The following is a 14,461-nucleotide window of genomic DNA, read 5'->3' on the forward strand; positions in this document are numbered from 1 at the left end:
GGCGCGAGCCCCGGCCGACGGCCCCCGCCAGCAGCGCGCCCCCAACACCCGCGTCCGAAGGCCTTTCGCTCTGGCCGTTTGTGTGCGCGGTTGGTCGGCAGGAGCGGTCAGCCTGGCCGAGGGCGGCGGCCTAGCCCTCCGCGTGCCCCGGGCGCCCCTCTCCACGCCTTGCCCCGCTCCCAGAGCCCAGCTGGTGGCAGACGGAAGGCGGTGACTGCCCCGGCGAGGGGACAAACCACCAAAGTGACAGTGTCATAAAAGCTGTTGCTCCCTCGTGGTAGCAGAGCACACCGAAGTGCAAACGCAGATGAGGGGCTTCTGTGTATCTTCATAAACAGGATCACTCCTGGGTGCTCCTTGTGTGGCATACATGAAGGCGGTCAGTGGAGCAAGTGGCCTGCCCACGGACATCGCAGCCATCAGCTGGGATGTGTGCGTGACGAAATTGGAGATTTTTCTCTGGAGCCTGTCCCCATGAGTGTGTTTCTCTTTAAGTTGCCTTTTTGACAAAGCGCTCAGAAGGCATCCAGGAGATGGCTATTGAGCTCATCTCTTTAGGAGTCGGACAGTTTCCAGATTCTGGGAGCAGCAGTCGGTCCTCTCACTAAACATCAAGTTCCAGCATTAGTTGGGTGGTATATAAATATGTGTGCTCCGTGTACTGATCCCTTTTCTTTAATTCAACAAGTTTTCTTAAAGCTGGGAAGAAAGTTGAATGTAGTAGATCCTAATTGGACACCTGATGAAGACAAGTGGGTTTTAAGACTGTAAGTCATCGAAGACTTTGAGACTTGATGCTCTTGTGTAGATGAGATAGATAATACCTTAAATCATTCCTAGGGCTCATTCTAGAGCACTTTGTACTTCTCCTGTACACAGCACATGTTCCTGACTCTGTACCTTGGTCCAAACCATTGCCCTTCCTGGAGTAAATCTCTGCCCCCCTCCCTACACAAAAACGCTCCCTGTCCTACAAAGCCCTCTGTGGGGCGTGGCACAGGGGACACACCAGCCACACCAGCACCTTGCATCAGAAGGCTGAGGCAGGAGGATTGTTCACAGTCCGTGTGTCTAGGTTGTTCTCTAAATAAGTAGGTCCCTATGCTTCCCCATTTCCCTCCTAACAGCCTCACACTTGCTAAGCAGGCACTCTACCAATTGAGACACCTCGTCAGTTCCTTTTTTTTTTTTTTTTGGTCAGTCGTGGGGCTTGAACTCTGGGCTTGGGTGCTGTCCCTCAGCTCTTCAGCTCAAGGCGAGTGCTCTACCACTTGAGCCACAGTGCCACTTCCAGTTTTTGAGTGCTTTATTGGAGATAAGTCTCATGGACTTTTCCGCCTGGGCTGGCTTTGAACCGTGATCCTCAGACCTCAGCCTCCTGAGTAGCTAGGATGACAGGCATGAGCCATGGGTGCCCAGCACCTCTCCAGTTCTTTACTGGCTTATTTTTTGGATAAGATCTCCCACTTTTCACTGTGGCTGGTCTAGCTTAAGATGTTTTCTTGCAAAAGCCAGAAGTGGTGCTGTGGCTCAAGTGGTTAGAGCGCTAAGCCTTGAGCTGAAGAGCTGAGGGACAGCACCCAGGCCAAGTTCAGGCTTCATTACCGAGGGGGGGGGGAGATGTCTTCTTGCTAGCTTTTACCAGAGTTAGCCTCACACTGCTATCTTCCTGATCTCCACCTCGCAACTTGCTGGGAGTACAGGCATGGGTCATTGTGCCCAGCCAGCAGTTTGCCTTTTTTGCATGAAGGTGAATACTTTGTGGGCAGGATCTCTCCTGGTCTGCCCTTGTTAGCCATGCAACTAGTGGCTCTGCCTCTGTCCAGCTGGGTGACTTGTTTGTATGAGGGTCACAGTGTGTTTACACAGCCTGTTGGTCCAGCCCGCTGCAGGGAGGGCTGCTGGCACCGCCTCCTGTGGGTTGTTGTTGACCAGAACCATTAGAGGCAGGTGTGCTTCAGTGCTGTAGATACAATGTATACAATAGATAAAATGTATATAATTTGTCCCTTTACTGGTGAAAGTCTTTCTCTCCCAAGCCAGTCCCTAATTGCTTGACTCCAAGTTTCTAAAATGTCTTGGGATCACATGCCAACAAGCAGTCTGCTTGTGCGATGATCGCATGCCAACAAGCAGTCTGCGTGTGCAAGTGCATGCCAACAAGCAGTCCGTGTGTGGAGTGACGCGTGACTTTGTGCAGGCCCTCTCCTCGGTGGTTGTGCACAGCCACAAAGCAGAAGAACAGTGGTCAGAACCTGGAGGATGACAGTGGCCACAGCGAACAGAAGACAGAGCCGCCGTCCACAGACAAGATTCTTCTGGACGAGAAGGTGAAGCTGGAAGAGCAGCTGAGAGAGACAACGGTGAGGCCGGGCGAGGCCATGTCCTGGTGTAGAGTCTGTTCGTACCAGGGAGGAGAGCTTGGTACAGCCGGGGACTTGGAGGTGCTGGGCGGAGTTGGGAGGAGGGTGGCCCGCAGTCATCATCGGGGAAGTGGGAGGTGGCACTGAGCCATCCCTGAAGGTTGAAGTCAGTGCCCTGCATCGTGCGTGCTGGCGCTGGCCCGGCCCCAGCCCGGGCCCGCTGTGACAGAGGGAACGGAAGCAGGAAGGTGGGTGTCCCAGGCGGCCAGGCAGTGGACCGGGAAGGGGTGCTGACAGCTGCCTAGACTGAGAGTGGGAGCTGCTGGAGGTGTCACGCAGCTGACTTTCAGGGGGACCCCTCAGGAAATGGGGTGCCTGGTCCTAGAGACCCAGGATTGAGTCCCCACAGAGCCTCCTGGGCAGCCCCAAGAGTCCCAGAGGGTCATTTGTGGGGCAAGGGCTGCCCTGTACCAGGATGACGGCCTGCAGGGTGCTGGCCCTGAGTTAGGAGTGTGGGCCCTTCCTGGGCTGGCGAGTCATCACGGGAGGAGCACGCCAGGGGAGCATGGGCCGACTGCTGCAGGATGCTGCTGTGCACGCTGTTAAGCTATCTTGGCTGACCTAAAATCCCAAAAGTAATGACAGGTTGCATGTGTATTTTGGCTTGGGGTTTATTACAGAATCATCTTTCAGTCAGGGTGGCTTTCTTAAGAAAGTTTTCCACTTTTAATTCATATACATTTTTCTTTCCTTAGGAAAAATACAAACGAGCCTTGGCAGATACTGAGAACTTACGGCAGAGGAGTCAAAAGCTGGTGGAGGAAGCCAAGTTATATGGTAACTTATGGGAATGCTGTGGGTGCTGGGCGGGGCCTGGGACACGCAGCCGTGTTCCCCGGCTGTGGTGTGTGCAAACCGCTTTCTCTGGCTGGCTCTAGGCATCCAGGGCTTCTGCAAGGACCTGCTGGAAGTGGCTGACATTCTGGAGAAGGCCACCCAGAGTGTCCCAAAGGAAGAGATCCGAGACGACAACCCGCACCTCAAGAGCCTGTACGAGGGGCTGGTGATGACGGAAGTGCAGATTCAGAAGGTGTTCACGAAGCACGGCCTGCTCAGGCTGGACCCCGCCGGAGCCAAGTTTGACCCTTACGAACATGAGGCCTTGTTCCACACGCCGGTGGAGGGGAAAGAGCCGGGCACGGTGGCGCTGGTTAGCAAGGTTGGGTACAAGCTGCATGGGCGCACCCTGAGGCCCGCCCTGGTGGGGGTGGTGAAGGCAGCATAGCCACCTCGCAGCTTCTGGACTTTTCCAGCACTTGCTGTAACGTCCTAGTTGTCATCAGTGCCCGTGTCTCACCTTTGCCCGGCCTTGTCAGGAAGCTGGAGTCAGCTGCGCCGGCACGTGGGAGCTGGTCACTGGCTCTTAGCGGCACGTGTTATCATAGGCTTCCACAGGCTTGCAGAGAGGCCGAGGGACTTGTGGAGTGCCGTGGGTAATGCTGTATCCGCTCAGCTTGGGTGATTGCAAAGCATTCTAACAAATAAAAGGTCTTGGGGAGTTGTGTTTGGCTGAGCGGTGAGCACATGCCGCGTCCTCCACGGCTCTCCTGCATCTGCAGTGCTGTGCTGGCTCCTCTGAAGGGAAGGCCAGAGGCGGACGTGCTTGTCAGTAAAAGCTTAGGACTAGCATGCTGGAGGCCGAGGCAAGAGGATCTTGACTCCAGACCAGCGTGGGCTAAGTATGTAACAAGACTCTCAAACAAAAATAATTAGGTGCAGTGGCTTACTCCTGTAATCCCAGCTATTGGGAGGATCATGGTTCAAGGCCAGCCCAGACAAAAGATATTCTTCCCTCATCCCCATTAATTACAGTAGTTGGACAAAGGTAGGAAGACTAGAGTTTTAGGTCCCAAGCAAAATCCCAAGACCTTATTTTAAGAAAAAGAGGACAAAAAACAGAGGAGATATAGTTGAAATGATAAGAGTCTGCTTAATAGCAAGTGTGAGTCCTGGAGTTGAAATCCCAGTATCTCCCCCCACCCCACCCCACCCCCAAACAAACAAAAAGAGCTTGTGACCTTTGAGAAGAGTAGGAGCTAAAAAATGAACACTGCTAACCTTTCATATTGCCATTAACTGAATCTGGCAAACTCAGTTCCTGTTTCTAGTTCATCCCAATGTTTAAGTCTGTATTCAATACTTAAAACCTCAAGATGTAATCCTTGTTACGGTGGACCTCCTTGAAATAGGAAAACTACATGCCTGGAATACTCTCAGTGTTACTGAGTCTCGGGTTTTGTTGAAGAGGATTAAAAGCGCAGTGGTGATGGTTTCTTGTCCTTCAGTGGACTGTGAGCCCCTTAGGCACGTGGCTGAGGGCCCAGTGTGCTGCTCGGAGGGCAGAGCGGCCCTCCAGCAGGGACAGGAATCCTGGGCCAGGGCATAGCTGACTGGGAACTCCTCTTAGTCTAAAGGCTATTCTCATTTATATGGCTCTCTAAGGCCTAGTAAAAGCTGAGTGAGGCCAGACGCCTGTGATCCTAGCACTCAGGCTGAGAGCTGAAGACAGTGGTTCAAAGCCAACCCAGGCAGGAAAATCCACGACTCTCATCTCCAATTAACCACCAGAAAATCAAAAGTGGCTCTAAGTGGTAGGCACTAGTGCTAGCCTTGAGCAAGAGCTCAGGGACAGTGCCTAGGCCCTGAGTTCAAGCCCTATTACCTACGAAAAGGAAAGAAACAGCTGAGTGATTAAGCTATTTAGGAGGCTGAGGCCCACAGGACCACAACTCCAAGCTGGCCTGAGGTGCAGGGTCCGGGAGACGCCCATCTCCAGTTAATGCTATGGTGGAAGCATGGCTCAAGTGGTATAGTAACAAAGAATGGTGTGTGACCTATTAGTGTTATCAACGGAGGTAACCTACTGTTTGGTGGGATGCAGCACTGTGCCATTTACTTCACAGCAGAGATGGGGAATGGGCCAGACATGGCGGTGCCCAGGTGTAATCCTAACTACTTGGAGGTGTGGACAGCATGGTTCTAGGCCACTCAAGCAAACGTCCAAGACTGAAAAAGAAAGAACCTGGGCTTGTGGCTCCAGTGGCAGTGCAGGCCCACTCAGCCCTGCATCCCCTGGACTCCTCACCGATGGTTTAACCTGTGGCAGACCAAAAGTCCACACCTGTACTGAGCATGGACAGGCACGGGGCTGCCTCACACAAGCTGGGCTGGGCTGGGCTGGGCTGCCCCTGAGTCCCACCCACAGCTGGCCACAGGCTTGTCATTGGTTTTTAAATAGTCTTACCTGGTATCTCACAAGGCCCCTAGCGATTGGTGTAGCAGGGGAACATGGGCTTCTGTGCATGTGTCCTTTCCCATAAGGGGCTTGAGCTGAGACTTGGACCCTCTTGAGGGACAACTGCATGTACACATGGCAGAGCTACTTCATAGAGTTCAGTTATCCACTGTCGCCGTGAGCAAGAACATGTCAGGTTCGCCCACGTCCCTACCACAAATCACACGCTGACAGTGTGCTAGTCAAGCATTGGAAAGCTGCAGGCCTGCGCTGGGCTGAGCTGTTCAGTGTGGACAGCCAGGACCGGAGACCTGAAGTGGCCCACTCCCATGGCTGGGCTGGCCTACAAGCGTTGTCTGCCTAGCAGAAAGCTGGTGTGACAGCGCGGTGCGCTTGCCGGCCAGGGCGGGTGCTGGCTGCAAGGCTGGCGGAGCAGGAGGAAGAAGCGGTCACACATTTCCCAACGTGTTTAATATGTAAAAGGATAATAAAAAACGGTAGTCAGAGTTGCAATTTTTAATACATTCTCGGAATGTTCGCCTCCCAGAGCATTATTTCAAAGAACTGAAGAATTACCTAACTTTTTGATTCAAAGACAGTTAAATTCAAAAAGACCTCGTTCCACAGGGTGTGCTAGGTAACTCACTGTGAGAATTAAATACACACAAGTCAGGCTGTAGCTAACAGCAGAGCAAGGACTAACGTGACAGAAATAGCTAGAGCAGATGGAAGAAGAGGCAACCAATCCTAAAATTACTTTTCCCTTGTAACAGCATATTAAAACTTCAACATAAATTATACATTCATTATGGCATTTAGAAACCATCAGAGACATGCACATGACAGGCTGCTGAGCAGAGTCTCATCTTCTGGCCCTGGGTCCAGACCACACATTTACAGGGATCCTCTGCTTTCCACACTTTCAATAGAGGTCTGGCTGTCATTTTATATAAAAATAAGACGAAACATAAAGCCTCACCAAACCAGGACTCTCATATTAAAAAACAACAACAACAAAAGAAAACGCATCACTACAACTAAAGCTGTGGCTCTCAAACTTGAACTTTCACCTTAGCTACATGGAGAGGCTGCGAATAGCTTGCACTCCAGGGGCCTCATTCTGTCTCTCTAACAAGCGCCCAGGAGCCCACTCTGAGAACCACACAAACCAGTTTGGCCGGCAGGGGACAGTGTGGAGGCCATACTGCTGGGCTGCTGGCTGGGCCTGGCGGACAGCTGGGCAGACTTGGCCAGCCCACAGTGCACCTACAACTAAAGCCATGTTCAGTGTACTTCGTGTTGAAAAGCTGACCCTAGGGGACGGGATGTAAGGTGAAAAGGCACGGAGTCAAGTCATCCTTGGAATGAGGTTTGGGTTTTTTGCTGTTTTTCCTATTTTCTTTAAAATCACTGTAAGGTCAAGCCCAAACATTCTGGGAGGTAAACAGGCTCTTGTACCTATGGGGCGGGGGGGGGGGGGGGGGGTGGGCAGGATAAGCTTGGCGGAGCAGGAGGTGGGGTGGGGTCTGTGTCACTCCAGGACTCTAAAGCAGGGTCTGGGCATGAGAACCCTGAGCAGCGGGAAGACAAACGCCTTCCTCAGGTTTAGGAAGGTACCATGTACGACCTTAAAGGGAGCCCCAGAAACGAGCTTTCCAGTTGGGCTGAGAAGCTGTTTCTGGGTTTGTTTCACAACAGTGAACAGAAGCAGCACCGGGCTCCAAGGCACAGCCCGTGCTCCCCACACTCACCAGAGCCCCTGGAGCTGACCCTGGCCCTGCCCAGCTAGCAGCTGGTAGGCACGGCCATGCCCTGGACCATCTGCTTAGCCAGGTAGCATGGTCCTATGTACAACTGGGCTGAAAATCCTGAGGGAGCCAACAGCCAGGCTTGGAGCCCCAGGCGTCAGCCTTGCCTTGTAAAGCAGGGTCTATTGGCCTAAGACGTCCTACAGGTGCAGCGGCCCCGTGACAACCCTGTGTCCCTTCCCCGAGCGCTTTGCCTTCCCAGGGATGAGGATGCAAGAAGGCATGGAGGGCCGGCCGGCCGTGCTACACGAGGCAGGGAAACCCCAAGCTCACTGTGCCAACGAGGGGTTCTTCCTCTTCAGGGGCGCAGCGCCAGTGGGCCTGGTGGTGGTCTCGGGCCTCCACAGCGGAAAGCTCTAGGCATGGCCTGCCTCCAGGTAAAGTGCTGCGTGCCGGGGCTGTGTTGGGGTGTCAGCTGGGGCAGCAGTGGGCTCAGAAAAGGGGTGCCAACAGCAACTTGCCTGAGAAGAGCTTGTGTCACCAGGGCAGAGCTGATGGCGGGCAGCCCAGGCCCTGGCACCCACCGTACTCTCACTTCTAGACCTGAAGGGAGGAAGGCTCACCCAAAAGAAGGCCAGCGTCCGCCCCGTCCGCCCTCTGCCCACGGAACACACAAGGCAGTTCGTCACCTTAAAGGATACTTTTAGGACGAAGTTAAAATAGACACGTATTTGTCTCCCCCGTGATCCAATGTAAGACTGTTGCTATTGCTTCTTTCAGAGGATGGAGAGAGCATCAATACCTTGACACCAGAGGCCGGGGGAGGGCGAAAGTGCGCCCCCAGCCCTGGGGGGGGCGACTCACAGCGGCTCCAGCGGCGCCCTGGCCTCAGGAGGCGTCCCTGGCTATCCACCCGCTTTCTGTGAGGAAGTTCAGAATCCTTTTCTTGAGGACCTTGTCCAGGTAGCTGGGGAGGCGGCTTTTGGAGGGCACGCCCTGCCGCTTCTGCAGGTGGTCTTTGATGATGATGGTCTTCACTGTCACGTAGCGCGCGGGGCTCAAGTTCAAGGAGCTGCACAGCACCTTCTCACGGTCGGACAGCAGCTCGAACCCAGGGAGGTTCTCGATGGCTGCGAACTCGCCATCCTTGCCGTCCTCCTTCCCCCTCTTGGAGCCGGCCATGTTTTTGTTCTCCTTCCTCCGCTCCCGCTTGTGCCTGGCGGCCTCATACTCGGCCGACTCCTCCATCTTGGTGATCCCGTTCCGCCGGTAGCGCTGCAGCTCTCGGATTTTGGCTCGGAGCATCTTCTCCTTGTGCATGTTCTCAAACAGGTCGTCAAACTCCTTGCACGACATGAACTGGTAGAGCGGCCGCAGCTTCAGCCGCAGCTCCTTCTCCTCCTTGGTGATCTTGCGCTTGGGCGCCCTCTCCTTCTCCTTCCGCTCCTTCCCCAGGAAGGCGGGCACCAGGTTGTAGTCGCGGGCGATGTTCTTGCGGCGCTGGCGCTCCTTCAGCTTGCGCACGTACATGTCCACGTGGGCGCGCTTGAGCTCGATCTCCACGTCGTCGTCGTCGTAGTTCACCGAGAGCCCGCTGATGAGCGTCTCTGCGTCCTGGTCGTACTCGATCTCGTAGTCGTCCCGCAGTGGCATGTAGCCCAGCTGCTGCTGCTCTGCCACCGAGATGTCCAGCGGAGGCAGCGGTGTGGTGAGGCTGGGCGAGAGAGGCCCTCCGCTGGGGCAGGTGTGGTCGGTCACGCGGTTGGGGATGGTGTCGGGGATGCAGGCCTTGCCCAGGTTCCCGTGGATGTACATGCTCACATAGTGCTCCATCACTTCCTGCGGGGTCCGGGAAGCACCGACGTGCGCGGCCATGTCTTCCTACAACAACAAAGGCCGAGTGTCATGAACAAGGAGCAAAGTGCCCTCCCCTGCCGAGGAGGACGGCGGGCAGCGCGGAAGGCAGCGGGCGGCAGCGCGGAAGGCAGCGGGCGGCGCGAAGCAGCGGCTCTGTCTGCCCCGGGTGGCAGGAGCCGACCCAGACCCGGAGCAGTGCCGCGCGGTGCAGCGCGGCGCTCCGTCCTGCTGCCTCCCATCTGTGCGGAACCGGGCCCACTGCCAACTGTGCTCGTCACGGGACACGGGGACACGGGTGGGCCGAGGATGCCCCTTTGAGGCTCTCTCTGGGGCAAGGCCGTGGCCCGGGGCTGATCAGGAAGCCCCACCCGTGCCGCTCCCCTCGGAGAGGGGCAGCCGGTCCCTCGCTGCGCTGTCTGCAGGTGATGGCAGCTCACAGCTTTGGGGGACGGGGTCCTCATTTATGACACATTCCACACCTAAGAAGGCAGCGGCAACCCCGCCGAGGCTGGCGGCATGCACCCTGCCGGCTATGAAAGGGAGGAAACCTAAAGCTCCCTCAACCTTTTCCTTCCAGCAAGTGGCCTCTTCCTTAACGCAACCACGAAAGCCACTTCAGAAAGCAACTGCCCCAAACGCGCCCTCACTCACCCGCCCCCCAGCACCCCAGGGAGGGACAGGCTGGCTGTCCCCCAGCCCGTGACCCGCGCCGCTCCTCGGCCAGCAGCCGGCCATGCCGGGAGGGGGCGCGGGCCCCATGCCAGGTCCTCCGCCCAGGCCCCCTGGGGCCAGGCGCAGGCACGCAGGCAGGGCTGCTCCCACCAACTGCGGGGTGTGGCGCAACGTGGGAACGCAGGGCAGCCGAGCCCGAGGCCAGGCCTCCCTGGGAATCATCAGGAACAAAATAAAACTTACAGGACTCCTGTCGAGAACGGCACTATGAGCGCCGCGTCTATTGCTTTTATTTTCTCAGTAAACATCTGACCCACACAAAACACCAGTCACAGCCACCTCTGGCTGGGGACGTTCACCTCGGAGACCCAGGCTGGCAGGGGCCCCTCAGCCTCAGGCCCTCAGCCTCAGACCCTCAGCCTCAGACCCTCAGCCTCAGGCCCTCAGCCTCAGACCCTCAGCCTCAGACCCTCAGCCTCAGACCCTTCGCTTCCCAGCACAGGAAGAGGCTGCAGTCAGTGAGGCCAGGCCCAGGGCTCCGCTAGCGCAGCAGGTGCCGGCGAGGCAGAAGCTGTGGCCTCACCCCAATTCCCCGAGTCACAGACGCAGCCAGGAGAAGAACCCACGGACCTGGCGAACACCGCAGCCCCTCCACTTCCCTCTCCAGGTGACCTGCTCACAGGGTATCTGCCAGAGCCGCTTAGCGGCTTCATTCAGCATGGCCCGCCAGGCCAGGCGGTCGAGCTGTTCCGCAGAGCCCACTCACAGCCCTGAGCCGCAGCCCCGGCACACAGCCCGGCCTGCTGCTGCCGCCCACGCTGCTGTGCCAGGCTGCAGGCTTCCAGGGCTGGCTCTGCCCCTTTGGCTGTGTGACCTGGGCACACTGGGAGGCTCTGTGCCCTGCTCCTCAGCTGAAGTCCTGGGAAGGAGGAGCCACTCCAGTTCACGCCAGCATGTACACGGCCTGGACACAAGCCAGAAATGTGCTCCAATCAGCAATCCTGCCACCGGCTGCCAGCCTCCCTCCACCACACGTGCACCCTGGAAGACCCAGATCCTCCAGGAAGCCTTCAATGTGCCCTCAGCTCCATCCACGCCTCTCCCTCCCAGGGCTTCTCATTCTTTGTCCTTGTGGATTTTGTGAGGACGCAATTAAAATAAAAATGCCAAGGCCAACACGCACCACCAGCCTGGGTGGGTGCAGGGTACTGCTCCATTTCACGAGTGAGAAGAAGCAGCGGCCAGACAGGCATTAATGCTGTAACCACAGACGAGGCCCCGCCCTGATGTGAAGAAGGGCTGCGGAGCAAGCACCTGACCCTCCTGCCCTGGCTCCACAGCCTCCCGCCCACGTGGGTGGCGCTCTACAGCACACGCAAGACGCTGTGCCCACGCTGCCACCCGGGGCTCCACACCTGTCCTCCATCATCAAGGGCGCGGGGACAGCGAGGCACAAGAGAGGATAAAGCCGGGCTTCCTTCCCTCGGTGGTGTGGGTCTGCACTGTCTCCACATCACTACATCTTTGTTTCTTCAAATGAATGAGCCTCAAAAGGGATAGATGCCAAAGAAGGCTACCTCTTCTGGAAGCTACTGGAAGCAGCTGGCACCTGACTGGCCAGCAGCCAAGGAGGAGGGGCAGGAAATAAAATCCACTGCAAACATTCTAAAGGACAGGAGAGAGCCTCTCTCCTAAGGGACAAGGAAATCCCTTTTCTAGCTTTCTACCAAAGCAACACCAGCGGAATCTGGCTGAGACCCAAGCACCCCGTGTTCAAAGCAGCACTGTTCACGGCAGAGGAGATGGCGACTAGCGGGGGATGGGATGAGGCGCATGCACACAGTGGAATGCTATAAAGCCATTAAAACGAAACGCTGACACCTGCTACGACATGGGTGAATCTGGAGGACATTGCGCTGAAATGAGCCACACCAAATCTAACACTGCAGGATTCAGCTCAGAGACAGAAAGGAGGGTGCGGTTGCCAGGGGCTGGGAGAGGAGGATGGGGAGGTCTTGTTTAATGAAGACACAAGTCAAGTGTGGCTCAGTGGTAAAAGCACCATCACCATCACACAAGCACCTAACTCCAACCTCAGTGCCACCAAAGAAATTAGTAGTACTTAGTGCACCTGCACTGTACCAGTAGAATATTCTGTCATACAGAGTTTACCCCAGTGTCTTAAACAGAAAATAACAGAGGTGTGTCAAGGGCACATGTGTGTGTCCTGCCACAGTGTCTCCTTAAGAGGGCCCTAGCCAGCGGCACACGCTACCTGGACGGTGCTAGAAACAGGCTTTGCACTTTGTGCAGACTGGCAACTCCCAGATGCAGGTGTGTGGGCCTCCTCGCTGCTTTGCATGAGCTTCCCGGGCTCTCACAGTGCGGCCCGTTTGCTCTGTGTTCCGTAGCACCCACAGTCCTCATGGCAAGACATGAGGGCAGGCCATCCAGCCCGCGGCCAGCACGAGAGCCTTCTGCCTGGTGACAAGTGGAGGAGGCGCTGCCTCACCAGCTCCGCGGTCCTTCCCACCTACCCACAGAGGGGTCGGCTCCGGGGGTGCCAACAGTGGCCCAGTGCACCATGGAGTCAGGCTTGGGCCCAGACTCACGTCTGGTTTCGCAGGTGTTCCAACATTGGTAAAGGTGAGGTGTCTGCCCAGGGAGTAGGAGACACGAGCAGGAAGGAAGTCGGCGCCAGCCCTACCCGCTGAGGGCTGTGGCAGCGCCAACCATGAGCTCACGCAGCCTCAGCCACCCTCTCTGCCACCCTCCCCCACCGGCGGCCCCCAACTCTGGTCTTCCACTTTGGGTCAGCTAGCTTCTGCTGTGCTCCCCAATACACCAGACTCCCCTTCTTCCCTGCTGCCTTTGTTCCTGCACAGCCTTCTGAGCCCCGGGGGGCCCAGGGGCCCCTCGCACCTGCAGGGTCACGAAGTGGGGCCAGCACGCAGTGAGTGCCGAGCAAGCACTGAGGACGGACGGAGGCTCAGCGCCACGACCTGCGTACCGCACACCACCCGCCGCAGATGCCAGCTGTCGTGTGGAAAGGCAAGGCCACTGCCCCACTGACACCCCCGGCCTCCACCCTGCAAAGCCAGGCGAGAGGCCCCGCACGGCTGCTTCTCTACCCATCTCTCCTGCACAGCTGAGCACTGGCCCTCCTGGCCACCCTGCAGGGCAGCTGGCCTCAACTCCTCCCCAGTGACAACCCCATGTCTCTGGAGCCAAGGGAAACCTGCAGGCCCTTGTTGGTGTTCATGTTCCACAGACCCCTCGGAACACCAGCTGCCTGAATGCCTCCAGCACCCCCCAACAGGCCTGGGGTCACTTGACTACTGGCCAGGGTCCCCCGTCCTCTTGCTGCCAAAAGTGCAGGCACACCAGTGCCAGGCCCTGGCAAGGCTGCCCATCCCTAAACCCTCCCGCTACTTAAACAGCAACATGCTGTTCCTTCCAGGCCCCAGGTCTCGGTGCCAGGCTCCAGCAATGCCCCTCTCCCCCCTCGGCCTCCCACAGGAAGCTGTACTACCCCAAGGCCGTCCCTCACCAGCAGCCATCTGAAGCTGGAAGGGAACAGTCTCCCTCTATACTGCTGACCTCAAAGCCCCACTGCCTCTTCCCACCGTCCAGGCTTCCCAGCGCATGCGCCCACCCAGTGATCTTCCCCCACTGAGCCTCAGCAGAACACCTTCCCAGCCTCCCACTCCAGCTGCAGCAGCGAGCTGCTGGCCTCCGACCTGGACTACTTAATGTTCTCATTCGGTGGGTAGGCCCACACTCGGTCACACAGGCCTGCAATGGATCCTGGTTCTGTCACATGCAAAGCTATGGGATCCGGGACAAGAGCTTAGATTCTTGCAGTCGCCACCTTTCAGCTGTACACTAAGAGCAGCAGGCCACCCACCGGGCCGCGGCGCCACATCAGCTACTCACACAAGGGACACAGGACCCCAAAGTACACCCTCAGTGTGCCAGTATCAGGGCACCTGCTCAGAATGGGCCACAGAGCCATGCTGTAGTCCCAGAGGGAAAGCAACGGGCCCAAGATGGCCAGGTGCCTCTCCTCCAGGGCCCTCTCTGCGGGCTGTTAGTAACGTTCACAATCAAGCCGAGGCTGTGGATTTGGGGTGGCGGTGGTGCCAGTGGGTAGGTAAGAAGTCAGGAGAATGAAGATTCCAGAGTGGTCAATGGGGGCCATCCAGGGCCACAGACTGGCCCAGAAGGCTGGTCACTGCTTGAAGAGAAGATGAAGGCAGCGCGGGGCCTGGCACAGAGGCAGAGGAGGGGCGAAGGGAACGGGAGGCAGGGTCCCGGGCTGCTCCCCTACTTCCAAGCAAGTCTGCTTGCCACAGACCCCAGGCCCGCGAGGCCCCGGCGAGCTCCGCTTCCCCTCGCGGTGAGGCGCGGGCGGCAGCTCCGAGGCCCCACACCACCGCCCGCTCTCCTCTTCCCCTCGGCGGGCCCCGCACGGACCCAGCGGGGACACATCAGCCCGGCCGGGACATCCGGACCGCGAGCGGAGC

At 57.2% G+C, this 14,461-nt stretch overlaps 3 protein-coding genes across 3 annotated transcripts in view; 2 read left to right on the forward strand and 1 right to left on the reverse strand.

The window, feature by feature from the left end:
- Grpel1 (GrpE-like 1, mitochondrial (E. coli)) overlaps positions 1-3,981 on the forward strand; it is a 4,583-nt gene extending 602 nt beyond the window's left edge. Inside the window, exons 2-4 of the mRNA XM_013023974.1 lie at positions 2,201-2,363; positions 3,119-3,200; positions 3,302-3,981. Of these exons, the coding sequence (XP_012879428.1) occupies positions 2,201-2,363; positions 3,119-3,200; positions 3,302-3,648 (592 nt within the window). The 3' untranslated portion in view covers positions 3,649-3,981. The remainder of the gene's footprint in view (positions 1-2,200; positions 2,364-3,118; positions 3,201-3,301) is intronic.
- A 3,177-nt stretch (positions 3,982-7,158) lies between these two features.
- On the reverse strand, positions 7,159-12,521 carry Tada2b (transcriptional adaptor 2B). The gene is made up of 3 exons (XM_013023894.1): positions 12,473-12,521; positions 9,342-9,589; positions 7,159-9,287 (listed from the first exon to the last, which is right to left on the reverse strand). The coding sequence occupies exons 1-3, from the start codon at positions 12,519-12,521 to the stop codon at positions 8,295-8,297; spliced, it is 1,290 nt and encodes a 429-aa protein (XP_012879348.1). The 3' UTR covers positions 7,159-8,294.
- Ccdc96 (coiled-coil domain containing 96) overlaps positions 12,520-14,461 on the forward strand; it is a 5,261-nt gene continuing 3,319 nt past the window's right edge. The window contains exons 1-2 of the mRNA XM_013023895.1: positions 12,520-12,575; positions 13,648-13,704. Coding sequence (XP_012879349.1) covers positions 12,520-12,575; positions 13,648-13,704 — 113 coding nt within the window. The remainder of the gene's footprint in view (positions 12,576-13,647; positions 13,705-14,461) is intronic.

This window comes from Dipodomys ordii, unplaced genomic scaffold (assembly GCF_000151885.1).
Source record: "Dipodomys ordii isolate 6190 unplaced genomic scaffold, Dord_2.0 Scaffold71, whole genome shotgun sequence".
Taxonomy (NCBI): domain Eukaryota; kingdom Metazoa; phylum Chordata; class Mammalia; order Rodentia; family Heteromyidae; genus Dipodomys; species Dipodomys ordii.